The sequence below is a fragment of the Atractosteus spatula genome, chromosome 5 (genome assembly GCF_055471065.1).
Source record: "Atractosteus spatula isolate fAtrSpa1 chromosome 5, fAtrSpa1.hap1, whole genome shotgun sequence".
Lineage (NCBI taxonomy): Eukaryota > Metazoa > Chordata > Actinopteri > Semionotiformes > Lepisosteidae > Atractosteus > Atractosteus spatula.
In genome coordinates, this window is record NC_142710.1 from 65,886,905 (window position 1) to 65,914,549 (window position 27,645).

General features: G+C 53.7%; 3 protein-coding genes across 3 annotated transcripts; 2 read left to right on the forward strand and 1 right to left on the reverse strand.

Annotated features, from left to right (window-relative positions):
* Positions 1–478: 478 nt before the first annotated feature.
* On the reverse strand, positions 479–8,724 carry hemk1 (HemK methyltransferase family member 1). The gene is made up of 12 exons (XM_088916349.1): positions 8,550–8,724; positions 7,924–8,036; positions 7,667–7,843; positions 7,406–7,497; positions 6,922–7,015; positions 4,992–5,144; positions 4,764–4,828; positions 4,537–4,586; positions 4,004–4,109; positions 3,642–3,737; positions 2,299–2,400; positions 479–1,191 (listed from the first exon to the last, which is right to left on the reverse strand). Exons 2-12 carry the CDS (start codon positions 7,996–7,998, stop codon positions 1,143–1,145), a joined length of 1,059 nt encoding a protein of 352 aa, XP_088772475.1. The 5' UTR covers positions 7,999–8,036; positions 8,550–8,724; the 3' UTR covers positions 479–1,142.
* A 1,952-nt stretch (positions 8,725–10,676) lies between these two features.
* sec61a1a (SEC61 translocon subunit alpha 1a) lies at positions 10,677–19,330 on the forward strand. Its single transcript, XM_088915537.1, has 12 exons — positions 10,677–10,803; positions 11,869–11,936; positions 13,029–13,094; positions 14,284–14,362; positions 14,673–14,804; positions 15,297–15,406; positions 15,574–15,727; positions 16,749–16,909; positions 17,219–17,416; positions 18,048–18,239; positions 18,562–18,638; positions 18,739–19,330. Exons 1-12 carry the CDS (start codon positions 10,797–10,799, stop codon positions 18,923–18,925), a joined length of 1,431 nt encoding a protein of 476 aa, XP_088771663.1. The 5' UTR covers positions 10,677–10,796; the 3' UTR covers positions 18,926–19,330.
* Positions 19,331–21,182: 1,852 nt separating this feature from the next.
* On the forward strand, positions 21,183–26,705 carry LOC148835530 (mitochondrial intermembrane space import and assembly protein 40-A-like). The gene is made up of 3 exons (XM_088915538.1): positions 21,183–21,372; positions 23,192–23,290; positions 23,602–26,705. Exons 1-3 carry the CDS (start codon positions 21,351–21,353, stop codon positions 23,895–23,897), a joined length of 417 nt encoding a protein of 138 aa, XP_088771664.1. The 5' UTR covers positions 21,183–21,350; the 3' UTR covers positions 23,898–26,705.
* The last annotated feature ends 940 nt before the right edge of the window (positions 26,706–27,645 follow it).

The window sequence follows — 27,645 nt, forward strand, 5'->3', positions numbered from 1 at the left end:
GCTGTGTGAACCCTGGGTCTCGGTGCAGAACAGCAGGGCAGTAAGGAAGCTGTCTGCAGCCCCTGTCGCTGGGCAGGTGCAGCACAGAGTCTCCAGGGCTTCACTGCAGCCCATCCCTGACCTGCTCTGACACGTCAGTTTGCCTCACTGGTCCGAGACGCAATTACCAGGTGTCTGTGTCTTGACCATTACGAAACAAACCTATAGAACTCAGGGTGTCAGCAGAATACTGCACGCACCACTCTGTCTCGCCCAGACCGCTCAGCAAGGGAAGGTTTCAGTGGGTGGGGCCTAGCGACCCACTGCCCCGCTGGCTAACCTGAAGCGGACCTCCGCCCTGGAGAGCTCAGCAGCCTGGTCCCGACACTTGTGCACCCCGTGTGCACAGTCTTTGGTTTTACCGTCTTTCGAAGCAGGTCGCCCCTGAGCAGCTGCCTCGAGAAAAACGACGAACTCCAGGGACTAAACACGTCCGTTCTGTTTGTCAACAGGAAACATTTATTCTAGTTGTAAAAACCCATGGGACTGTAGAGAGCCCCCCCCCCAGCTCCGGCTGACGTCCCCACTTGTCAATAAGCAAGTCCGGATTCAGCCTGTGGGAGAGCAGGCCCCAGCCTGGGCAGCTCCCCGCGGCTGCCGGGCCTGTCTGCGCACCGCAGTGCTGGGCTCGCTCCCATCAGCCCTCGCAAGCATGTTGTTGTTTTGCTGCCTTCTTTTTCCCAGGAATCCGACAGCTGCTCCACGCGCCCGCCCCCTCTCCGTACCCCCGGGTGAGCCTGACACGAGCGAGGTGGGAGTGCCAGGAGTACTGGGAGTACTGGGCAAAGGTCAGGTACACTGGACTCTGAGCGGTTCTGCAGCAGCTCGAGGGAGACGGGGGAGGGAGAGGCGGACGGCTGTAGAAGTGTTTCTGATTTGGTCAGGATCACCCCCTCCCAGAGCTGAGGGCGAGAGGTCACAGGGGGTCTCTGAGGCTCCAAATTCTAGCAGGTCCACAGACTTCTAACTTCTGCTGCAGAGAGGAGCCCCAGGGGTTCAGGGGGTGTCCCAGCCCCCCTGTGCGGAGACAGGAGAGGAGTGCGTGTGTGGGGGGGGGGTGTTTTCTTCTGCTGCGCCCCCTTGTCTTCTCGTCTTCCTGCCCGTCAGCCGCCCCCGCCGCCCTGGCCCCTCTGTAAGACACAGAACCGGGGCCTGCGGAGCAGAACCCCCGAGATCATCAGCCCCCGCAGCACGAGGTGAACAGCGCCCCGCGAGTAACGCCCCCGCCAGCTCCTCCCGTTCAGAGCCACGCAGGGGTCGGAGGTCACCCAAAACCCCCAGCGATCAGCGACGTGGGAACTGATCACTTAAGCCGGTAACTCGTTCCAGTTAAAAGAACTTTAACTCAATTTGGTTCAAATTACTTCCTTCATCACCAAGGGGGGCAATTTAAGATCTCGGAATCTCGGAAACAATGAGTTTATTGATCCCAATGATTTTTTTCCCCAAATGTTTACATCCGCAAAGCCTGGTGGACTGCACAGGGGGCTCTCCAGGATGGAGATTATCGAGGAAGAGTTATCCCACAGAGAGCCACCGCTGGATTAGCTAGACTAGATCACCTTTGGGCTCTGAGCAAATCCCAGATTTGATTAGATATCTGCATCATAAAATCCTCCCAGATGCAGGGACCAGAAACTGGCCTCCTTGTCCTCCTTCTAATATCATAGAGGAAGTCTACAGCATTCCTAAAATTAATTGGAAAGCCCCTGGGACACACATGAAGAATTCCTAGAATCGGCTCTCGCAGGATATTTTTGGGACAGCCAAGGACCCTTCTGTACTGGCAGGTCCTGCAGGATTTCTCCTAGTGCCCTGCGGCACCTGCGCTCGCCGGGCGAGAGCCGTGTGATCTCCCAGCGAAAGAAGTGCGCTGTCTCAGTGGCAGGGCGATGCATGCTGGGATCCACGAGTGGGAGACCCCGCCCCTGGCCCGAGGCCTCCGCCGATCCCCATCCTGAACCAGAGCACCAGTGGGCCCTGACACCCCATCGCAACTGCTTCATGCACTCCACAGAGGGACACCCCCAAAAACACGTCTCTGCCACCACATCCCTCTCAAGCCCTTGTCGAGGCTGTCTGGCATGGGGTCCTATAGTTTGGCCACGAAGCGGGTTTGTGAGGTTGACCTGCTCGCTCCTCTGTCTGCCTTAGCGGTAAATCTCCTGTTAACCACCATGATGTACTCCCTCCCCCCAGCCCCAGCCCCTCCCCTGTCCCCGCCCCCCTGCTTAGTCATGTGGGTCAGCGGTACTGTACCTGTGGCTGAAGTCTCTGTGTGTGGCTGTGTACTGCAGGCCTGCTCCTGCTCTCTGCTGTAGCATCTCCGGCTGCCGCGGCTCCACCTCCAGATACACCTTCCTGCAGAGGATGGACAGAGGGAGATTGGGGTGAAGACTGGGATGCAGGTGGACGTATATAATAACAATACTTCCTTACACCTCTATAGCACTTGTCTGGACTCTCGACTCAAAGCACTTTACAGGTCATGGGGATCATGGGGATCCCCCTCCACCCCCACCAGTGTGCAGCCCCACCTGGATGATGCTCCAGTCCGCTCCCCACACACCAGTCTCAGTGGGGAGGAGAGCAGAGGGATGAAGCCAGTTCAGAGAGGGGGGTTATTAGGAGGCCGTGATGGGTAAAGGCCAGGGGGGAAATTTGTCCAGGACGCCGGGGTAACACCCCTACTCTTTTCAAGAAACACCCTGGGATTTTCAATGACAACCAAGAGGCAGGTTAGGCCTCAGTGAGGGAGAGACGGACTCCCAACAGATGCCTCGCGCTTTCTCATCCAGCACCCCGGCTTTGGCAGGGGGAAGGAACCCCAGATCCCAGCTGAGGAACATTCCGCTTTATTTACCCCCTCTGTGTCGGCGCCTTCCTCCGAATCCAGAGCCACAGCAAAATCCCATCGACCTCAGGATTACAGGGCCTGTCCTTCCTATTAATACCCGTGTCTGACTCGCACCAAATCCTCCCCTTGCAGGGCTAAATCTTGGATTAATCAAGGTCCTGTTCTGTCCTCATCCGACCCACTGCGTCACACAATCCCACCCCCCACAGGCCAGCTGCTAGGGCTCGGCTCACCCTGAGGACACCGCTAAACACCGCCGCAAGCAACAGAGGAGCCATCGGTCACCGACGGCGTCCATCTTTGCCAAACACTGCACTGAGCCCCAGATCCGCGAGGCGCAGGGCCGATGTCACAGGCTGCATCGCATTTGTGGGTATTATACAGTGGACACTCATGCACGCCTAGCAGTGGACCGAACGGGCCTGCTCTTGTAGTACAATCCTGGCTGTGTGTGGGAGTAAGAGAAAGAGAGGGAAGGCGATGAATACATGAGTACAAGCAGCTCCTCTTTGGAATCTCCTCAGCCGTGAGCGGAGAAGACTAACAGGGGAAACCCTCACAGGTACACTGGTGAACTGTGGGTACTGTACACCTGGTACACTGGTGAACTGTGGGTACTGTGCACCTGGTACACTGGGCGCAGTGTACACCTGGTGCAGGGGTGGGCGAGTGGCTGTGAGTGCTGTTGACTCAGGTGGCACTTTGCCGCCCCCTGCTGGCAGGGAATTACAGTGCGCTCCCTTACCCGCCTACAGGTAGAATTTGCTGCGCAAGGGACAAAATATGCCTGATCACGTCCATCCCATCAGCTCCTCCGTCCAGCGCCCCTGGGTCTTCAAACCTGCAGAAGAGGAGGGAGGCGAGAGAGGGAGACGGGGTGAGAGAGAGGTCAGTACAGGGGACAGGCCTGCAGTCCTACTGACCCTCCCACAGCAACACAGTGGTCAGTACACTGTGGATAGGCCTGCAGCCCTACTGCCCATCTCACAGTGACACAGTGGTCAATACACTGTGGACAGGCCTACAGCGACACTGCCCGTCTCACTGTGACACAGTGGTCAGTGGTCAGTGTAGAGAGTCGACCACTGACCCACACCAGCTCCTCACCTGAGGATCTCTGGCTCCAGGGCAGGCATGTCAGCAGAGAACACATAGGGAGGGTTGCTGACGATGAAGTCGAACAGACCACAATGACTGAGCACAGCCTGAGCATCTGTACAGATACAGAGAGACATTTCGTCAGCAGCAGAACATTTTCTCAGAAATGGGAGTGAACCAAAGAAGAACACACCCACGCCACTGAATCAACAAAGAGCTCAAACCTGATACTCCTTTGCATGTTTCACAGAAACAGTGAGATGGAATATTCTACTAAACCAGACAGAAAAACAGCAAGCTCATTAAAACCTGCTCCTGGTTCTGCGGGTGTATGCAGATACTCCTGCAACATTAGATTATCATGAGTTCATAGTTTTTAAGACCGTACAGGAAGGGGCACTGGGTCTCAGTTTCTAGGTATCGGCTTCAGTGTTCCAGTGAAACACTGTGTACCGGAACAATTCACCTCACCCCTCGCCCCACGACATGATGGTTTTGAGAGGTCAAGAGGCCACAGTGATTTTAGCAGGGGGAGATCTCACCCGTCATCACATCCAGCTCCATCAGGTCCAGACGGTCCTGCAGTCCCAGCCTGTAACACAGGACAGTGTGCACATTACTGACCCCAACCCAGCACAGACCTACAGACTCTCTGAATCTGGACTGAGGATCGGAGTTTGTCAAAACACTTTAACGGTCAAACAGCGACCCTGGAGGGGCGGCCAGGAGGCAGGGCTGCCCAACACTCCTCTACCCTGCCTGCACTCACCTGTGTGCATTCTCTCTGGCCAGGGAGACCGCCGCAGGACTCCTGTCCACTGCCACTGCATGGGCCTGAGAGACAGAGGAAGGACGTTAAACCACAAGCTGAATCTGGGAGGGAGAGAGAGACATGTTTAAGACGGAAATGTTCGTTTTGCTTGCTGGTTGTTTTTTTTTCCCTCGGTGGGCTAAACTGCTCCTTCTTCTCTCCGTGTGCCGCGGACCGCTGCCTCACCTGCGGCAGGCTCTTCAGCAGGCTCAGGGAGATCGCCCCCGAGCCGCAGCCCACCTCCAGGAACCTCAGGCTGGGGCCCGAGGCCAGCCCAGTCCCCCGCTGATCCGGCCCGCGGCTGTGCTGCATGTCCGTCAGAACCAGGCCCACCAGCTCCTGCACACAGAGCCGGCACATGTCAAGTCATCGGGGAGATCACAGCTATTCAGCACCTAGTAAACACGACAAGGTCTTTTCAATCCCGGGTCAGAATGTTTGAACATCTGTGTCGAGGAGCAGGAACGAATTCGGACTGTGACACGGATTTAAAAACAGATCTCTTCATCATTGGTGAAATGCTGCACCCTTGTGGACACAGAGATAAACACTCTTAGTTTAACACCAAAGTTAAGATAAGATTTTATTGTCCCCTGAGGGATTTTTCTATGCACACCCAGCAGTCCTGTACATTTAAATAGAATGCAAAAAAAGAGAGAAGAAAAACACTGCACATCATTCTATTGCACATGTACAGTATGACACATAACAACATGTAACATTTATAACACATCACAAAACACATCGCACTCAAGTGGGTTGTAAGAGTCAAAATTGTGTTTATCCTCGACATCTGCGTTGACAGCTTGGATACTGGAACAAAGGAATGTCTGTATCTGTTTGAATCACATTTGGAACCCTAAAACGTTTGCCAGAAGGAAGAAGTTGATATTCAGAGTTGAGGATGTGGGATGGATCTGATAGAATTTTTCCTGCCTGTTTGATTATGGATTTTTCACAGATTGTCTGCAGGGAGGGGTGCTGTTTCACTCCCATGACCTTCGAAGCTGTCTGGAAGAGGCAGTAATTTGTGATTTAAAATGAACTGATAGATGACCAAACCACACTGAAATACCATATCTGATAATGCTCTCGATTACAGCACGGGAGAAGAGTAGCATTACTTCCTGTCGAACCCCAAACACTCTTAGTCTTTGCAGGAAATATAAGCGCTGCTGAACTTTGGAGCAAACACTCTCAACATGAGTAGACCAGCACAGATTACGGTCTATGTGTACATCTAAGTATTTATATGAATCAACCTGAGTGATAAGTTCGTTGTGGATTACTACCTGTGAGTGATCACCAACTGCTCTGGGATCTAAAACTATTTCTTTTGTTTTTTTGTAGCATTCAAAATTAGGTTATTGTTGTCACACCACTGCACAAATCTTTGGATTTCTGACATGTATACAGATGAGCTGCTACCTCTATGCATTAAGCCAAGAACAGCTGTATCATCTGAAAATTTGAAAATGAAGTTGCTTTCAAAGTTGCATCAAAAGCAATCATTTCATTGCACACACCCGAAGAAGGCTCCACAGCCGAAACGTTGTGTTTTCTTTCTTCTCTTTTCAGCATGGAATAAACCTGTTCCTTTGCAGCCTACGCATGCTGACGCAGCTCCCCACCTGAACTAGTTCATCGCACATCCCAATAAAATAAAACTAAAATTACTAGACTGCATAAAAACTGAACAACACACACAGGGTAAAACTATCGCCTAGACTGAAACATACTGCATGGGCCCCGAGTCCTTGATTTCCGTGGGCATGGTTTTCCAGAGCTGTAGTGTTCAGCAATACCAGGCCCTGTCACCACAGAGTGGACACACAGCAGCTGAGCCAAAGCCACTTGGAGGAGAGCAAATAGATTACAAGTTGGCTAAGCAAGGCCTTGAGGTAAGCTGTAGAGTTTTAAAATCAACTCAAAACCTGTCAGGAAGCCAGTTCAGAGACTCCAGTACAGGAGTGATGTGATCAGTTGTTCATGTGTCAAGTGTCCATCAGATTCTAGCCTGTGAATGCTGAACATATTGTAGCCTATCTTCCCACCCCTCAGTCTTTCATTATACTCTGCGTTTCTGTGTAACAGTCCCTCGTTCTGTCTGTCGTACCTCGGTCTCAGGCCTGGGGATGAAGACAGGCGGCCTCATCTTCAGCGTCAGGTCTCTGAAGTCCCACTCCTCTATCACATACTGCACGGGCATCCTGTGGACACACACACTTTTACAGATCGACACTCGTGAGGATCACACACTGACGCCCATCCTGCCAAAATGAACTTCCACGCAGGGTGAAAGCGGATCTGAAACGAATAGTTTTGGCACTTCCAGAGTTGTAAGACCGAGCCAACTGGCGCATGCAATACATACCAGCTCATCACTCCCCCTTCACCTGGTTCGCAGGAGTTACTGCCTGCCTTTGTAAAGAGATTTTCTCATAATGGGTGGTAACAGTAATCTACCCAACCTGCAAACACACGCACACACATGCCCGTGCACACACACTCAAGCGCATGCACATGCCCTCACACTCACGCACGCAGTGGGATGAAGACTCAGCCTCTCACCTGCAGCCCCTCTGATCCCTCCCACGTACCTCTGCAGGCGCCGGGCACACAGCTCCCAGACCCGCTGCGTCTGCGCTTCTGTCAGCACCGCCGCCAGCCCGCGCCGAGCCAGGCTCGCCAGCTGTGGAGACCGACGGGGCAGGAGCGTGAGCCGGGCTTCCCCCACGGAGAGCTCTCGATGAGCTCACAGCACGCCCCCCCAGGACACGCGAACAGTATACTGAGACTCTCCTTCAGCTCATCTCCGCAGTAAACATGACCTTCCTGTTCCCCCGGCCTGTAGGACTCACAGTGTTGGCTCCCAGGACGTGCGCAACGATGTACTCGCTGGACAGCCGTGGCTCGGACACCCCCCTCTCCCCGAAGACCCCCTCCCAGAGAGCGACGCACTCCTCCACGCTGGGACGTCCCGGAGAGGGCGGCGGGGGCCGTGGCGCACTCCCCAGGCCTGACGCCGCACGCCGCGCCTGGACACAGAGAAGAGCACGACTGACCGCCCTGCTGGGCAAGACACTGTCCTGCCCGGCCCGGTCACAGCTGCCCCTACCTGTCGGCTCACGGGTGCGCAGCGCAGGCAGAGCTTGTGCCCCAGGCGCCCACACATCTTCATGAGGGTCCCCATCGCCCAAAGGAGCCGCCAGTCCGGCCTGGCAAGGCAGTCTGCGTAAAGGAGGGCTATAAAATTAGTTTTTTTTATTATTATAAAGGCTGAGCCTGCAGAACAGTGTTAGTGTGGGCAGCTGTTAATGGCTTAATTCGATCAGTTAGTGACTTGTCTCCAGATCTTTGGCCGTGGAGAAGTGTCAGTTCGTGTCCGGATGAACTATACCAGGCTGCATCTGTCCCGCACCACTAGAGAGGAACTGCCCTGTCTGTAACGCAGGGGTTCCCCATTCCTGCTGTGGGGTCTCAGATGATTAACCGAACTCAGAACTTAATTTTTACCTCCCACACCGCAAAGCACCAGTCTAAAGTGTTGAAGGGCTGAAAACATTTTAATAAGCAAAATTAGTCGTATTTAGTTCTAGTGTCCGTTTACACATGACTGACAGCACGGCCGTAAAACAGCCGAGCAGGTCAGGGCTGTCCGACCTGGGACCCCTCCCTCCTACAGGAGCTTTGGTGCAGAAATCAATCTTTCGACTGTTTTTAAGTCGTTAAATCCGCACTCACGCGGCGTGACTCTGCAAACAGCAGCGGGGAAGAGAGACCCCTATCACCCTAGACGCCTCCTGGCCCGCCGCTTCTGCACATGTGGAGATGAAACAGTCTGAATTACGTCCTAAACCTTCTCTCTTTCAAAGTAAAAACTTCCTTCCTGTCAAGCGGCTGCCGGAAATCACCTCTGTAGTGACCCGGAAGTACTACTGCCGGGCCTGTTCCCTTCCAACTCGTCACACTCCGAGCCAAAGCAGCAGAGACGAACACTTTCTGTTTCTCATACCCGACTAGTCTTTTTCTCGGGTCTGAACTCAGAAGCGTGATTAGCATTAAGTTAAGGTTAAGAATAAATGCAATAGTAACAACAACAACAATAATAATAATGATAATAATACATTCTCACTGATATTGCTATATGCATTTCTATTGATATTATGACTGGTATCATCATCATCAGTGGGAGGAGAATAATAATAATAATAATTAATAATTGCTTACACTTATATAGCGCTTTTCTGGACACTCCACTCAAAGTGCTTTACAGGTAATGGGGATCCCCTCCACCCCCACCAGTGTGCAGCCCCACCTGGATGATGCTCCAGTCCACTCCCCACACACCAGCTCTCAGTGGGGAGGAGAGCAGAGTGATGAAGCCAGTTCAGAGAGGGGGATCATCAGGAGGCCATGAGAAGAGAGGGAGATCAGAGCACCATCAGTCTAAAAGGGGTGTGAAAAGCCAAGTGAGCAGAATGAATGATTAGAAATTCTTTAGTTTAGATACACAGGTCATATTGGTGGCTCAGTGTTTAACGTTGCTGGCTCGCAGTTCTGGTACCCCGGGTTCGATGCCTGGGGTGCTGTCTGTGTGGAGTTTGTATGGTCTCCCTGTGTCCAGTTTCCTCCCTCAGTCCAAAGGCATGCTGTTACATTAATGGGCTTCCAGGAAAACTGGCCCTGGTGTGATTGTGTGCGTGTTTGCGTGTGTCCTGTGATGGACTGGTGTCCTGTACAGGTGTGTGTGTGTGTGTGTGTGTGTGTGTGTGTGTGTGTGTCTGTATCTGCCCTGTGATGGACTGGTGTCCTGTCCAGGGTGTGTGTGAGTGTGTCAGTGTCTGTATCTGCCCTGTGATGGACTGGTGTCCTGTCCAGGGTGTGTGTGTCTGTATCTGCTCTGTGATGGACTGGTGTCCTGTCCAGGGTGTGTGTGTCTGTATCTGCCCTGTGATGGACTGGTGTCCTGTCCAGGGTGTGTGTGTCTGTATCTGCCCTGTGATGGACTGGTGTCTTGTCCAGGGTGTGTGTGAGTGTGTGTGTGTCTGTATCTGCCCTGTGATGGACTGGTGTCCTGTCCAGGGTGTACCCTGCCTCTTGCTTGCCAGACTCACGGCTGTGGCCCTGAACTTGAAGAAGTGGTGAGGAAATGGCTGGTAGGATGTAGCTTATACCCCCGTAGCTGGGATGGGCAGCTGTTCTTCTGCAGGGCTGGATCGCTGCAGGATTTACAGGATTTATGATTGAAGCTTTATAGAGCTGTATAAATAGATCGGCCCTCGAGGGCTGTAACAAGAGCTCATTGTGAAGGTGGTTGTTCCCTGCGCGGTATTATATACATGAAGCCAAATGGTCTGGGAAGAGTCCTGTGTCTGAACAGTTCAAAATAGATGCTAAGGCGTGTTTGCAAACTATTTCGAAATGTAAAAACATGAAAGCGATGCGGGCCTTATTATCTGTATTTACTCTGTTTAAACTTTTTTTCCACAAAGTGTATCTGTACTGTAATATGTATATAATCCCACAGCCGAAGAAGGCCCCACAGCCGAAACGTTGTGTTTCTTTTCTTCTCTTTTCAGCAGGGAATAAACCTCCACTTGTTCCTTTGTATTGTAATATGTACCCCTGACGATGCTATCGATAGGTTATATGTACTCTTGTTTTGTATCGTATTTCCTTTTGTTGTTCAAACAAAAAATAAAGTTAAAAAAAGAAAGGGGTGTTCCCATATTCCCCCCCCCCCCCCCCCAAAATGTGTTGAAATATTATCGGACGTCGTGGGAGACGGGGGAAAAAATTCTCCGCCCGCCCGCCTGCGCGCACGGCCGGGCTGGCGGCCCGCTAACCAGAGGAGCGCGCTGGCGGCGGCGGTAGTGGTGACGTGTCCTGCGGAGGGCTCTCTCCTTTTCCGAGACAGCGGCGAGCCGGGGCGCACAGACTGGGCTCAACTGACACCGGGACCGGGACCATCCACACGCCGGCTCCAGCATGGGCAGTGAGTACTGCGCACCGGGGGCAAAGCCACCCTCCGCGGTTTGTGTGTGTGTGTGTGTGTTTGGGAGAGCTCGTTTAGGGTGAATGTCTAGGGTTGCCTTTCCTCTTTTCTGTAATCGGAGGCCATTTTAATTCTGCAAGCTGAGAGAGCCCCTTGGTCTGAGCTCCCCCGACTTCCCCATTTCACCGCGCCGGTTCCGTGCAGCTGGGTCGGGGTGGGGGTCCGGCTGCTGTCCGAGCTGCCCCGGGCTCGCCGCCCGCAAACGGACCTTCAGCGTGTCGCCGGCCCCGGCGGTGGTGGGGGCTTGTAGCCGAAACAGCCTTCTAGTTTCCTAGTGACTGGCGGTCTGCAGGTCGGTGCTGCAGCGGAGCGGTTTGCCTCCGAGTCGTGTTGGAAGTGGGGGGTATTGGGGTATCATGTCGGCGGTGTGCTTTCCCCGTCTCCCCTCGGTTTTGTTGAAACCTCCGCTTGCAGATACCTCGGGGTCGATGCTGCAAATCAAAATGACTATCGTTTAGTCTTTTTTTTTAAGTATTGCAATTGCAATTCTAAAATTAAACCCCCCACCACCACACATACACACACTCTCCGAGACTCAGAGCCGAGTGATGACGTTTGCTCTCTGACCCGCACGGAGTTCTAGGGGGACAGGGGTTCAGACCTCGCCGTCCAGGCTGAAGTCTCTCTTTCTCTTGGGGTTCTGGCATTCCGCCCCTAAATGCCGTGTTTAGGGGTGAGTCCTGGCGGGGCGGGGGGGTGCCTTCAGACACGTCAGCCCTACCGGAGCTGTGCATACAGCCCTGCCGGGTGCTGCCGGGGGTGGACAGCGCCGCGTTGGCCGGTGCACGGTTATCGGTGAGCAGACAGCCCCACGCCGGTGTCCAGGCCCGCCCGTCCGCTGGGTCTGTCCGTGCCGGGTGATGCCACGTCTGCCCGCGGTCTGCCGGGGGTCTCCAGGCGGCGTCCGGGCGCCACAGGGCCGCCTGCAAGTGCGAGGGTGCCCGCTGTCGCTCTGGCAACTAAACACGTCGTTCTGTGTTTTTTTTCTCTCTCTCTCGCCTTCAGTCAAATTTTTGGAAGTGATAAAGCCCTTCTGCGCGGTCTTGCCTGAAATCCAGAAGCCGGAGAGAAAGGTAAGGTCCGCTTCGTCCCCGCGATCTCCAGCCCCTGCACCCCAGGATGGTGGAATTAATCGGTTTCAGAGATGATACCGCCCTGGCAGACAGATTAATCGGGGGAACTGATTAATATCGGCTTTGGTGAGCTGGTGGGCAGTGGCAGCCGTCTCTAGCTCCATGTTCGTCAAACCCAAGAGGTCAGCTTTGATCTCAGATGAGACAGGAATGAGCTACAAGCTCTTGTGATGGAGGCTCGGACAGTGGTGAAGGTGGAGGCTCCTTCACGTTTCCTGGCACAGCAGTCTCCCCCCCACTTGAAATGGGGGAGCAGTCTTCACCAGATAGGGAAAAGAGCCCGTCGGGTGTCTCAGAAAGTTTGGTGTGTCTCAGGAAACCACGGGTTGCTTTTCAGGGCAACAATTGGGCGTGTTAATAACTTATTTCTGTGACAGTCTGGTTCAGGTCTGTAGCCTCTCGAGAGGCAGAAACAGACAGAGTGGTCCTCACAGCTTCTGAAACAGCTGGCTGTGACTGTCTGTTGGTTCCATATACACGACAGTATAAATGGTAAAAACTCTGAAGGCTGTCAAGGACCGCTCCCACCCAGCCTCTCCCCTGTCTGAGCTCCTTCCCTCAGCGAGTCTGTGCTGAGCAGTTCCTGTGGCTCGTGCCTCCCCCGACACTGCCTTCACAGTGTCAGGTGTCCTGAAAATCCGGCTCAGTTTGTGGATTTGTCCCTGTACTGCGGTGTGGCGTTCGGTATGTCAATTACATTATGACAACGACATCTGTGGAGGACCAGGAGGCGGTTAGGAAGCCTGGTCTTGCAGCTGATCGCTGTGAAGAGACGGAAGGCTGGTTTGGTGAGAGAGGGGGGCAGGTGGCCCAGGGAGGAAGAGGAGGAACGACAGAGAGATCTAGAAAAATATCTAGAGGAAGGCAGGGTGGGTCACAGCTGAAGTACCCACTATTTGGTATGTCGTGTGTGTGTTCTCTGTGCCTTTTCTCTCTCTTCTTTGGATCTCTGTTGTCGAGCGCACCGCTCGGCAGCCGAGCTGACCGTGAGTGTGGGCTTGAATGTCTCGCCCCTCTCTCCTGTCCCTGCAGATCCAGTTCAGGGAGAAGGTGCTATGGACGGCCATCACCTTGTTCATCTTCCTGGTGTGCTGCCAGGTGAGTCTGCCGCTCTGACGAGTCGGGGGTCGTGTTGGGGTGAGGGGTCCAGGGCTCCATGCTCCCCCCCCCCCCCCCAGATAGTGACCCTGCGCAGGCCTGGGGGTCACAGCCGAGGTCGTGGACCGTTCCACTTCCTTTGGGGGGGGGGGTTGAGTAGACTGGTCTCAAACAGCACCTTTTATTGTTGCCTCTGGGGGCTTCTAGAAAAAGAGTGTCGAGCACATCCAAAAAATCCCAAAACAGGCAGTTGTCATTTTACAGCAGCCAGCTTTGATTCCTAGTATCCTCTAGATTTTTTTGTTTAACCCCCTCCTGTCTCCGCAATGGGCCGGCCCGCCCTACAGTGGGCGCAGTCGGGTGGCTGTGAGTGGCGCCCGTTACCTCTCGCTGCGGCCCACAAGGACTGTTCTCTGCGGCAGAGTGACCTTAGGAGGTGTCCCATGGTCCTCTTGTATATAGCGCCCCGCTGTGTTCTGCAGGGGGTGGGATCTCTTAGAGCCTCTGCTTACAATGTGGGGGAGGCTTGGAGTTTCTGTTATTTTGTTCCACCTCTGCTCTGAACGACCTAATGGAGCTGGTCGTTAGCTTAATTGGACCGGTCTAGCGCTGTTCGTAGCCGTGCAGCTGTCGAGCTGTTTCGGGTTTTGTCATCTCCGTGCTCTGGCATATCATAGAGCCCCAGGAGCTAAGCCTTACCTTCTCCGTGTGCAGGTGTGTGTGAAGTACATGCTTAAAGGGAAAGGAATATTTCCTCTTTTGCATAATTGGTACAGTTTGTACAACACACTGCAGCTCTTAAAACCTGAAGTGGATGAAGCTTCTGTGCAGCAGGATGCGAATTCCCATCACAAGACTGAACCCAGGGGTGGTGGCAGGACACACTGGACAGAACGCGATGATTTTGAAGGAGGGGGCAGGGGGCTCCTGTCTGGGCGTCGCTGTCAAGTAAGGGCAGCAGTGTGGCGTAGAGGTCGGGACCCTGTACCTGTGGAGGGAAGGGTTGCGGGCTCAAATCTTAGGGGGGACACAGCTCCTGCTCTGGAAGATGATACACTTGCACTGCTGCAGTGACATACCCGTGGGTATGCGCGGCGGTGGCTTTGGCTGAAGGTGTCGATCAAGTTAATAATGGTTCATTATTAATAGTTATTAATAATCAAGTAACCCTGTTCTCCCTCTGTTCCAGATCCCCTTGTTTGGGATCATGTCCTCGGACTCCGCGGATCCCTTCTACTGGATGAGGGTGATCCTGGCTTCTAACCGAGGTGGGTTGGCTCCAGCGCTGCTGAGCGTTAAGGGTGTCTGCTGCCCCCACCGTGTCGTTCCTCAGTTGACCTGCCCTGTAAATACCGGATTGGAAGTTTCAGGTGGACATGTAGGGGATGCAGATTCAACTGTGCGCAAAGGATAGGAACGGCTGCGGTTCGATGTGCGTCTCTTCGATCTTGCCCCAGTGACTGCAGCGAAGGGTTTCCCGTCCTGATCTCCGGGTGTGGTTTACGCACCAGTGTTTTGTCGCCCCGGCACGAGCGCCGCGCAGTGCCGGAGCCTGAATTCCTTGTTTCCCCATCCTAGGGACCCTGATGGAGCTCGGCATCTCTCCCATCGTCACCTCTGGCCTCATCATGCAGCTGCTGGCTGGAGCCAAGATCATCGAAGTGGGGGACACCCCCAAGGACCGAGCTCTGTTCAACGGCGCGCAGAAACGTAAGCATTGCAGCCCCCCCCCGGCACTGTGGCTCAGGATCTGCGCCTGTGGCTGGAGGGTTGCCAGTTCAAATCCTGCAGCCGGCAGAGGAATCCTACTCCGTTGGGCCCCTGAGCAAGGCCCCTAACCCCGACTGCTCCAGGGGTGCCATTTAAATGGCTGACCCTGCGCTCTGACCCCAGGCTTCTCTCCCTGTCTGTGTGTCTCATGGAGAGCAAGCTGGGGTCTGTGAAAAGACTAATTCCTAATTCAAGAAATTGTATATGGCCAATCTTAAAAGTTGGCAGAAATCAAAACGTGGCCTGGATCAATCTTCTGTGCAGCGGGAGTGTGATCTCGGGCGGTAACGCGCTGGTGTTTGGCCTGAGAGAATCTTGGGAGCAGTGAGGGTCCGGTTAAGTTCTGGTAACGGAGCAGGCAAGCCAAGCTGCGGGGAGCGAGCCTCCTATGGTCCATAGCCCTCCTGAAGTTCTGACCATCTCTCCCGGCAGTGTTCGGCATGATCATCACCATCGGCCAGGCCATCGTGTACGTGATGACCGGGATGTACGGAGACCCATCGGAGATGGGCGCCGGGATCTGCCTGCTCATCATTATCCAGGTGGGGTTCTGGAAACACAAGCACAAATGAACACTTCCGCTACCGCTGGCAGCACAAGTGTTAATTTGTGCTTGGGAGTTGGTAAAACTTTTCTGAAGCTAGCATGGTCTCTGTCCCCAGCCTGCGTTGCTGACGGCCCCCCTCTCTCTCTCTCTCTGCCCCTGCAGCTGTTTGTGGCCGGCCTGATCGTGCTGCTGCTGGACGAGCTGCTGCAGAAGGGCTATGGCCTGGGCTCGGGTATCTCCCTCTTCATCGCCACCAACATCTGCGAGACCATCGTGTGGAAGGCCTTCAGCCCCACCACGGTCAACACTGGCAGAGGTGAGCACTGCTGCCGGGCTTGTCCTGGGACCGGAGCGGCAGGCCTGGGGGGATGGAATAATGTCCATCAGTCAGAACTCCTCCTGTTCCATGATTCAGGCTTTTCATGGGCTCGTGAAGCCAGGGTAACTAAACCGGAGATAGCTGTGACTTTTCAGCGTCCTCCTGACGAAGTCAGTGGAGTTACCTCCTCACAGTGGGACTTTTTCTTAAATGTGTCTTTTTGTGTTCTTCTCCAGGATTTCTGTTTGTAATCCAAAAGGGGGCGTTTAAAATTGCTGCATTTAGTCGATCTGGGAGAGTGCTGGGTGTTTGCAGGAGGGTTAGTGTGACAGCAGGACCCCAATGTTTGTGCCCCTGGATGCAGGGAGAGGAGGGTGGAGATGGTTCTGTACGGGATGATCCCAAAAACTTTTGTTTCATGGAGTAAATGTGTGGGGATACATTACCTGGCCGCCTAGTGGTTGCTGATAGCACGGTCTGTGAAATCTCACCTTGACACGGAGAGGTACTCTCTTGGGGGCAGTGGCTCAGTCAGCTGGTACCACAAGGCCTGACGTTTCAGCCCGTCTCCAAGCAGTAACTAAAGATTATTAACCTTGACTAAACTAATTTAAATTCTTCAGGTGACTGAGAACTGGACTGGATTTAAAAGCTCTGAATCTCTTTAGGAGCTCCTGCCTTAGCAGATGCATGCAGCAGAAAGCTGTTTCCTGTCTGAATCCTTTATTTTATCAATTATTATTTTATGGATTGAGCAAAGCTTCTAGTGCAGCAATAAGCAGGAGACCCGTTTGCACAGCATTGTCTTTATGGGAGCAGTTGCACTGAAGTGCCTCGTGCAAGGATGCAACAGCGACATCCTGCCTGGGAACTCATGACCCTCCAGGCCCTTCACCACCAGCAGCTGGGTTTTGAACTGGGAGCTTCTGCATGGACACCAGCGTCTGTACTGGGCTGCCCACACCTGCTGTGTTTCTCAGTGTGACGCTTCGGGTTGCTTCTCTCCTGTGGTCTCCAGGCACGGAGTTCGAGGGCGCCATCATCGCTCTGTTCCACCTGCTCGCCACGCGCAACGACAAGGTGCGCGCCCTGCGGGAGGCCTTCTACCGCCAGAACCTGCCCAACCTCATGAACCTCATCGCCACCGTCTTCGTCTTCGCCGTGGTCATCTACTTCCAGGTGTGTGCCCGCCTGTAGCCCAGCCCCACCCCTTCCATCCTCTAGTGTTCCTTCTACCTGGGCTGTTTTTTTTAAATGGACCAATGTGCTCCGCTGGATCTTTGTAATTGTTTTGGGACTTTTGGAAACTTCTGTTACTTGCAAAATCTTAACCCACAGTCTTGAAGTTAAGCTTTCCACACCTGGGATTGTAGCTATGAATGAAAACGATGGAGATGTGCGTCGAGTCGGACCGTGCTGGGAGGAGGGGTTGTGTGCCCAGTGTGTCCAGGGAGCCACGTGGTCATCTCTCCTGGTCTGTTTCTTCAGGGTTTCCGAGTGGACCTGCCCATCAAGTCGGCCCGGTACCGCGGCCAGTACAACACCTATCCCATCAAGCTCTTCTACACCTCCAACATTCCCATCATCCTGCAGTCTGCCCTGGTGTCCAATCTGTACGTCATCTCCCAGATGCTCTCCACACGGTTCAGCGGTAACTTCCTGGTCAACCTGCTGGGCACCTGGTCTGTGAGTATCCCTTAATGCACACTTGGACACCCACTTCCAAACCTCAACACTAGTGCTGTCCTCTGAACTCCGTGTGCTTCTCAGAATGTAATAGCTGACATTGTGTACGGTTTCCTGAATCTTAACCTCCCATTTCTGTTTTGCTCTCGTCTTTTAAATTTTACCATTTTTTTGGCCTTTTATTATGAACAGATAAGAATCAGATTTGGGAAAGAGTCCTGTTTAGCGGTGCTGTAGGGTTAGTAAACATGTATGTAGAAAGTGAATAATTTAAGCTCCAGGATGTGATGTTGATGCTTTATAAAAAAAGGGTTAATTAATAAAGATGTTTAATTAGCGGTGCCATAAGGGAGGCGGTGTTGCCGATGGCCTTGGTGCAGCACCCCTGCTCGTCCTGAGCTCAGCAGGCACGCGGTGTGGCAGTACAAAGCGACCAGGCCTCTCTGGGACCATCGGAGTTCTCCTGGTCCTGGGGTTCAGTGCCGGCATGTGCCCGATCACTGGCACCAGGTGTTCAAGCGGATCTCCCGTGATCCTGCAGGGGCAGGGTGGCGTCCTGCAGGGATCCACCTGCTGCTCTGCTCCCTGGGTCGGTGTTTGTGTTCCAAGCATGTCTGTCGCTCCTGTGCAGGACACCTCTGCAGGCGGGCCGGCCCGCGCCTACCCCGTAGGAGGGCTGTGCTACTACCTCTCGCCCCCGGAGTCCTTCGGCTCGGTTCTGGATGACCCAGTCCACGCCGTCATCTACATCGTCTTCATGCTGGGCTCCTGCGCCTTCTTCTCCAAGACCTGGATCGAGGTGTCGGGCTCCTCTGCCAAAGACGTGAGTCTCTGCCTGTCGGAGCGGGACTGGTCGTGGGAGGGTGGGCTCTCAGCGATCTGTCCTGTCGGTGGGGGGTGGTGGTGGACAGGGGCTCTCAGAGGTCTGTCCTGTCGGTGGGGGGCGGTGGTGGACAGGGGCTCTCAGCGGTCTGTCCTGTCGGTGGGGGGCGGTGGTGGACAGGGGGGGACTCAGCGGTCTGTCCTGTCCTGTCAGTGGGGGGCGGTGGTGGACAAGGGGGGACTCAGTGGTCTGTCCTGTCCTGTCCTGTCAGTGGGGGGCGGTGGTGGACGGGGGGACTCAGCGGTCTGTCCTGTCCCTTCAGGTGGCCAAGCAGCTGAAGGAGCAGCAGATGGTGATGAGGGGCCACAGGGAAACCTCCATGGTGCACGAGCTGAACAGGTGAGCGCTGCCCCTGCGTCCCGGCCTCCTCCTCCTCCTCCTCTCTCCACTTCCCCAGCCCTCCTCACTCTCACTCTCTCGCTCCCCCTCTCCTGCCCAGGTACATTCCCACAGCCGCCGCCTTCGGGGGGCTGTGCATCGGGGGCCTGTCCGTCATGGCCGACTTCCTGGGCGCGATCGGCTCGGGGACGGGGATCCTGCTGGCCGTCACCATCATCTACCAGTATTTCGAGATCTTCGTCAAGGAGCAGAGCGAAGTGGGGAGCATGGGGGCGCTCCTCTTCTAGCCCCCCGGCCCGCCTGACGGTCGCTTCCTCCTCCCACGGTTTCCTGGGTGGTTTTGTTTGTTCTGGTGGTTATTTTTTTTCCACGGTTTGTTTTGTTTGTTTTTTTTTTGTTGGACCAGACTGACTTTTTTTTTTGTTAAAAGAAAATATGTGCACGGTATAAATATATATATATTTTCTTTTTTTACTGGTGCACGTGAGCAAAAAATTTCAAGAGTTAGTGAAATTTCAAGGGTTGGCGGGACCCCTGGAATGTTTGCAAGGAGGGGCGTGTGATCGCGCTTTCTGCGCTCGGGTGCTGGCAGACGTGTGGTCCTCTCCGCCCGGCTGTCCGTCTGTTTGGTACTGTGTGCCATTCGCCCCTTTTTTTCCTTTTTACAATAAAACTGGTGTTGAAAAGCTCAAGTCTATTCCGGGTTCTGTTTTGTCCTCTGCGACGCGCTGTCCTGCGCTCCTCGGAGCGCGTCAGGCCTCCGGGGTTCGAGAGTCCTGGCTTCAGCTTTATTTCGTCTTTCGTATTCGGTTTTGCTCCTCTGCTTGTTGCTCGAGTGGCTGGGTCAGAGGGCCGTGCCGTTCCTCGTGACAGCACTCCGGCTGCATCGCTGAACCGTCCCCTTAGGAAACTGAATTTCTCGCAGCGGTGCTGTAAATTGTAACTCGCTCAGCCTGGGTGACCTGCGCAGCTGGAATGTCACCCGTCCAGCCTGGTAGAGTTCTACCTCTTGTCAGCTTTAAGCTAATACTAAACAGTTTTTTTTGTAGGCATCTCAGGTTGTTTGAGGGTTGTGTGAACTCCTGAAGCACGATCTCGCTCTAACTTGCAAGCTGCCGTGGTCATCTCAAGGACGACCAGCCTGGGGGAGCAGGCCCGGGCCGGACGCGGCGAGTAAGGCAGACGGAGGCCTCTGCCTGTCTCTGACCCTGAGGGGCTGGGGAGCGAAAACCAAATGACAGTTTCAGCAGGGACCCCCAAGACTGCAGCACTAGTAGCTCTCCAAGGGGGCGTGGGTGTCCGTGTGTGGGGGACGCTGGGATTCAAAGCCATTTGAGCCGACACAAGACTGTTAATCGAGGAGAGGCGTTTTTGTCGTGGAGGAAACTTCTTTTTTTTCCCCAGACCAGACGAACTGTATCGCAAGGGAATCGCTCCCACTCCCGTGCGGCGAGGCGGAGCGGTGGGACTTGTCTTTGAGTTGGCGTTGGCACCTCTTGGGCGCACGCAGGGGGGTGTCCTCTTGTTCTGCGCCGTCTGCGGAGGGCGGGACTTCCTCGCAGGGTGACATAACCTCCCCTCCACGGTCCCCTGCTGCTCTTCCTCTCTTTCTGTATTGGAAACGGTGTACATTCCTTTTCTCCATCATGATTTTTCTTCTGTATATATGTCATGCTGTGCATTCCTCCGGCACTTTAAAGTGTGAATTTTTTCAAATATGAAAAGTTCTTTTGAACAAGAACATTGTGTTCACATAAAAAAAAAAAACTTAAAAACTGATATTCTCAATAAAATGTCCTTGGGGGAAATAAGTCTGTTTCTTCTCTTTCTGCTGGTGTTTCTTTGCCACAGGAACTACACTGTGTTCAGGCCAGGACTCCTGTCCCTGACCTCTTGATCTGTCTCTGAAACTGTGAAATTACTGGAGAGGCCAGAGCTCTGGTATTCAACAGCTGGCCGAAATGAGATGAGCTACAATCAAGAGTGGCTTGACCTGTCTATTTGATATATTCAGACTAAAGCTGTCAGTGAGAGACGTTGGCAAACCTATTGGGGTGCAGGGTCTGTGCGTCTCAGGTTTCCAAGTGTTTTACTTTCCAGTTTCATGATTTGACTAGTGCAGATCTTGCTTTATTTTAAGACGGGGCTGATGAGCGAAGACGCAACCCACCTCCCTCCAAAAAGTGAGTTATGCCCATGGAGGGATAGGTCCAGCAGGATAGGTCCAGCATTTCCACAAGGATGTCTTCTCCCAAATTGGCAAGACTGTAGACGGCGTGGATAACAAAACAAAACCCCCATATAACCACAGGCCCTGGCCACACACCAGCGCTTGAGGAGTTTGTAATGGCAGTGTTGGTTACAGTAGTTCAAGCATGCGTAGGCTGCAAAGGAACTCCACAGCCGAAACGCTGTTTCTTCTCTTTTCTGCAAGGAATAAACTTTTTTACGTGTCACAAGCACTGTTTTTATGATCAGGCAATGCGGAAGACAGCCCAGAGCCCGGCCCCTCCCCACACACTGTTACGAAAGAGGTCCTTGGTGCGCCGTGACGTAAGAGGTCGGAGGGGAGAGGTTGAAGGTCACGGCGAGCGGCGTGAGTGAGTGGAGCCGGTTCGGGCTGTGGAAGAGGGTTCGGTACCGAGGCAAGAGAGGGACCGGCGGAGCTCACGGAATCCGGGACGGGCGACGGGCGACGGGCGAACGGCAGCCATGTCGTACTGCAGGCAGGAAGGTCGGGCTCATTCATCAGCGCGCCGCGGCAATGTCACTGGCTGCGGTCGAGCCGGGCGCTTCTGCTGGCAGCATCAGGGCTGCGGCGGTACCAGCCCTCCGCTCGCACTGGCTCGGGGGCTGCTGGGGTCGCGGTCATCCTAGAGTGCGAGTTATGCGCACGAAATATATATACATACATATTTTTTTTTTTTAAAGAGAAAGGGACTTCTGTGTCATAGTGTTTCACGGAGCAAACTTCGAGCTGCTTAGAGCTCAGGGAGTGTGTATGAGTGCAGGAGCCGGTGCGAGTATTGTGTATTGCAATCGCGTGTCAGGTCTGCAAAAGAAGCCACCGCACGTAGAGGGAGCGGAGAGCCGGTCTCGGGTACTCGTGTTCAGTGCGTCTGTCCGCCGGGAGACGCGCGTCCTGGGGCGGAAGATCTGTGGGTTTGTCACAGCGTGGGCAGACGGTGCGGTGCCGATAAAGGCGATGAGTGGGGAGGTGAGGACCGACCCGTCTGAGGTTCTGCTCCTGCACTTGTCGCTGGGGAGTCGCAGCGGCCGCGGAGCGCCCCCCCCCCCCACCGCTGGGTTCACGCTGCATTTCCAGGAGGGTCCGGCAGGGGGCGCCCTCTCGCCACGAGTCGGGCGGCCGCCGGCGGTTCCGCGTTTCTGTTCGCCGGCTGCGACCTCTAAGAGTGAGAAAGATGGCGACGGGGCATGAATCTGACCTGCTTTCACTCCGCAGCCTGAAAGACTCAGGTTACACACCTCGATTCCCAGGGCTCAGTGTCATTCAGGGTGATCGTCACAATTCCTGATAGTCCAGTTCTGTTTACAGCAGGAAGCTCCAGGCGCTGGCCGTTAGCGCACACAATACACGCCAAGCACAGAAGGAGAACAGAGCAGCAGAGAGTAGTGGCGGAGTTCATTCCCATGTGTACACGTACATAACACTGATCTCTCGGGACACACACAGTACAACAGACAACACCACACAGTGTCGACAGTACAGTACAGACATAATGAATGAACATAATGTCAGGGTCGCAGCAGTTGATCAGAGATCAGCTTGGTTATGTCAGGCGGAGCAGTGGCTCTGTGGCTCAGGCCCTGTGCCTGTGGCTGGAAGGTTGCCAGTTCAAATCCTGCGGCCGGCAGAGGAATCCTACTCCGTTGGGCCCCTGAGCAAGGCCCTTCACCCCAGCTGCTCCAGGGGTGCTGTATAGATGGCTGACCCTGCGTTCTGACCCCCAGCTTCTCTCTCCCCGTCTGTGTGTCTCATGGAGAGCAAGCTGGGGTCTGCGAAAGACGAATTCCTAATGCAAGAAATTGTATAGGGCCGATAAAGGGATCTGATCTGGTCTGAATTATAACAGGAACAATACATATGCAGTAGTGAGAAAGCAACCCTATGGTAGACTATTCGAAAAGTGCAGAGTGCGGATGTGTATGGAGCAGGTGGGCTCGATGAAGCCAGGGATCAAACCGCATTGCGTGCTGTCAGCTCTGGTGAAAAGCCCGGTCATGAAGCAAGTTTAGAAAATGTCGACAGCACAGAGCCCTGGGCAGCAGCGCCACGGGTAACCGTGTTCGTGATCGGTCATTGTGGAATCTTTAGGCGTAAATCACTTCTGACTCGGTGGTCCGGGGTCCCTTGACTCGGCCGGACTGTTTCCTGGTTCGGGTTCTGATCGGGTCGCAGCAGTTTATCAGAGATCAGCTTGGTTATATTTTGAGGATAACGTGCTTGTCCGTTAGCTGTGTGGATGGATGGGGGGAGACGGCGCTGCTTCACGCGTGTGTTTGTGTCTTTGTCCCCCTCCTGGGCCCCGCAGGGAAAGACAAGATCATATTCGTCACCAAAGAGGACCACGAGGCCCCCAGCAACGCCGAGCTGATAGCGGACGACCCCAACGACCCCTACGAAGACCAGGGTGGGTGGAGGGTATTTAATTTCTGCAGCTGAAATATTAATGGGCCCGCACCCTCTCGTCCTGCTTCCATCAACCCAAAGCTCAGTCTGGTGCAGAGTTGTTGTTTTGTTCCGAAAAACCGCACTGAAGCTCAGTCCTGGGTAGAGAGTAAGAGGGACGGTATGTCTTTAGGAGAAGGACTGTCACAGTTTCCAAGTCCGTTTTCACTCCTCTGTATGATTGTTCTAGCTTTCGAACGAACTCGCAGGGGGTCTCGGTGGCCTCTGACCATGTGTCCCTTCTCCCCCCCCCCACCCTGCCGTCTCCCCCAGGACTCGTCCTGCCCAGCGGAGAGATCAACTGGAACTGCCCTTGCCTGGGAGGCATGGCCAGCGGGCCCTGCGGGGAGCAGTTCAAGTCCGCCTTCTCCTGCTTCCACTACAGCACGGAGGAGGTGAAGGGCTCGGACTGCGTGGAGCAGTTCCGCGACATGCAGGAGTGCATGCAGAGATACCCCGAGCTCTACCCGCAGGAGGACGAGGAGGAGGAGAAGCAGGGTGGGGACTCGGGTGTGCCCGCCCCCGCCCCCGGAGACACACCCACCACAGAGAGCTCCGCCTCCAGCTAATAGGCCACACCCCTGCAGAGCTTTTCCACAACAACAGGAGGGAGCAGCTTGCGGTCTTAAACTTCGCTAAGTAAAGCTGCCACTGGCTGCACACAGCAGTGCCCCGACTTCACAAGAAGGAGACTCCTTCACTTTCCGTACAGCAGGATTATCTCTTCAAGTCCCTGCTTTGTTTGAGTTTTCATCCCGGTGGTGTGAATAAGTGTATTCCTCGAGCTTGCCCTAAATCATGTTTAGATGCCTGAGTCTTTGTGGAGGTCTCTTTCCCCCCCGATCGCCTTCCAGTCACAGGGGAACTAACGTGCCTGCCTCCCTGTTGGACTTCCTCCTGTATTCTGCCTTTTAATTTTAGGATTCAGATCGCAGATGATCTGTCGCTATACGTGTATGTATGACGGAGCTGTGAGCGTCTCTGGGCCCAAGGTTCGAGGGGTTTAATTTCTGTGGCTAAAATTTTCATAGTTCTAAATCCTCCCACCCTGCTTACATGAACCCGGAGCTGAATGTGTTTCAGAGCTGGAGTGGCTTGACTGGCAAGGCGCTGGGAGGTGGGAGGCCAGCCCTGGCTGAGCGCATCGGTACTGAAGCTTGGGGTGGGATGATACGAGGGTCTCCCGGCTTTGGGGCGTCCAAGTGGTCTGTACCCGGAGTCCGGTTCGCCCAGTGCTCGTCACCGGTCCAGCGCAGGGTCCGGGTCGCTGGTCTGGTCAAGGGTGGGCCCAGCGGTCTGCTGTGAGGAGACGTAGCTCTTCAGAGCAGGGATCGTTGCTATGGGGATAAGACTCGTCCAGACTGGGGCTTCCTCTAGATCAGTGCTGCCCGGTCCTGCTCTCCAGAGCTCACAGCCACTGTCTCCACGTTTATTTCTGAGCTCTCTGTCAATTGAGTGCTTGTTTGTACTAATTGTTAAGAAGACCTTTTTTTTTTAGATGCAGCTGGATATCAGGTTTTGTTAAAAAAAGCCCCATGTGTGTCGATCAGTCTCTGTTCCTTTTCTTCATTCACCAGAATTCTGCATTTAAATAGGACCAATGGTTCAGTTTACAGCGATCAATAAAGACTCACTACACGATGAAAGAGGTTCCGAACGAAGGATCCCAAGGGGTTCGGGAGTGTGTAACAAGCAGCCCAGTCCTGTTGCTGAAGGAATCAGTACGCTTTTAACTAGCCAAACAGGCTGGAATATTCTCATCTCTAAACTTTCCTAAGTTATGAATTGACAACTACAAAAGGTTGTGATGAGAAAACAATACCCTTTCTTTGATCCTCTGCAAGGCCACCGGGACTGCGGCTTTTGAAAGCTCAGGGGGGGCTCGACTCTGCTGGTCTCAGAATCGCTCCACAGCGAGGGGCTGTGCTGTGTCCGGCAGCTGGAATGATGCATTTCTGCTGGACACGAGTGCAGCTATGACTGACCACTGCTCTGCTGCTCTACTGTTCCCTTTTTCCTGGAGGAAGACTTCCACGTTTTAAAATAATTCACGTTTTGAGAAGAAGAAAGTGCTTTAAAACCGCTTTTAACACCTGAAACCTCTTGTGCTTGTGTGTCTCTTTTACTTTTCCTTCTGTTGCTTTCAGTAAGGTGGAGGTGGGCAGCTCCAGTCCTCCAGAGCAGAGCTCTCGGGTTCATTCTCCAGCTCTGATCTGAATTAAAATTGATATAATGTTTGAATAAACTGTTACACCACCTGTGCTTTCAGGTTTTAGTGTTGCTGAAACTTTCAGTGTTTCATCCCTCGTGCACAGACTCGAACAAGCATCTCCAGCCCCAGTCCGGTTTTTAAATACCTGTGGCTCATCGATCAGTTAAGCGAGGAGTTTGTTTGAAAAAGAGAACTCTGATCCCTGAGGTGTTGACCATGTTTTGTTCCTAATCTAATTAATTACAGATTGTTTTGAGGTAGTATTTATCTATTTCCGATCAAACCTGCTGGATTGAGACACCTCCAGAGCAGGACAGGGCAGTGATTTAGATTAGAAAGCTTAATTACTTAATTGAAACTTTAATCACGCTAATAATGTGCTTGATTGAAAAACAATCATTTTTTTTCCTACTCAAAAAAACTACCGAAAGTCCTCCTGGACTCTTGATTGTCTATTAACCTCACGAGTCGGCTGCTTCTAAGCTCAGTGATCCTTAGCTGCGCTTTTGTCAATGAGAACAGAAGAATAGTGAAATAATGAATGACCAGGGCTGGCTAAGGGCCCTACAGTCCTGCGGTCTGTAGGCAGCCGAATTCAGCTGATGCAAGGGACCGGTAGTCCGAAGTCAAGGTCTGAGGCACTGGGGCTCGGCTCTGATGATCCCGATTCTCTTTCACGAGGAAGAGCTGTTTTCGGTTTGGTGGTGAAGGGAGTGGGCTTTCGAGAGCTGCAGGCCATTGTGCCAGTTCTGCCAGTGACAGAAAAGAACAATGATCTTCAAATAGGATATCTCGGTGCTTTTTTCTGTGGATGAGATTTTGAGTTCCTGGAGTTTGGCCTCGACCTCTTCCCCGATTCTGGGTTGTGGAGTTTTTATCACTGGCTACCGGAGCCAGTCTGTGCCAGGAGGGTACTGTCCTGAGCTGTTTCACTTTGAACAGCAGCGATGTGCATTTGTTTTAATGTTGGAAAGTGGCCTGGGCTTCCTGGTATGTACTGTATAAGGGGAAGAATGCACTCTCTGTCCTGGGAAATCCCAGTGTTCCCAGTACAGGTCTCCAGTGGGAAGGCAAGAGTGTGCACTGAGTCTCCCAGAGCCTCCCTGGAGGCTGGGAGAGTCCAGTCTGAACACTGTGCTCATCAATTAAAGCTCTTTTTACCTCTCGGAGTGTCAGTGTTGTTGACTCGTCTGCTGGTGACCAAGCCAATGTGGCAGGGTAGGTTTGACTGCGTGGAGAGCAATTCACCTGTGGTGCTGCCCCCTGGTGATGGCTCTGTGCACTGCGCCAGGCTTGTGTTGTGATCACAGATCTCTGCTCAGCACCGGCTCAAAGTCCAGTGGAGACCTGAAGGGCCAGAGTGCAGCCACAGAACAGAGGAACAAAGGTTCTGGTGCTGCAGTTATCACGATTATTGGTTCAGCTTGAGCCCCCTGCTCATGTTGTTGATGGGATTTCTAAAACCTGAGAGTGGCTGGAGCATTTTGAAGAATGCCAACACTAGCTCTAATCCATTCATCCGGTTTCTAGCTGCTTTATCCAATTCAGAGTCACAGGGGGGCAGGAGCCTAGCCCAGCCAACAAAGGGAGCAAGGCGGGGTACACCTTGGACGGGACGCCAGTCCATTGCAGGGCACACAGACGCACTCGCACCGGACGCCACACACTCATCCTAGACACAGAGATACCAACACCAGGGCCAATTTTCCCAGAAGCCAATTAACCCACCAGCATGTCTTTGGACTGCGGGAGGAACCCCACAGGAACACGGGGAGAACACGCAAACTCCACCCAGACAGCACCCCAAGAATTAAACCCAGGGCCCCAGCCCTGCAGGGCAACAATGTTAACCACTGGGCCACCTTGCTGACCCCTGGCTTTTACCCTGACCCTTACACAGACATGGGTACACAGCCAACAGGAAAACCATACATCGGTCTTCAACAGCATGACACAACCTGCTAGAATCTTCCCCTTTTTCACCTGGAGCAGCAGCTGCTCTCTCCTCCCCCTGCTGGGCAGTGGGGCTGCAGCCCAGTGATGGATTATGTGGGTCCCCTCCTATGTGTGAAGCGGGGAATTGGGTGAAGCCCTGCGGTTCTGAG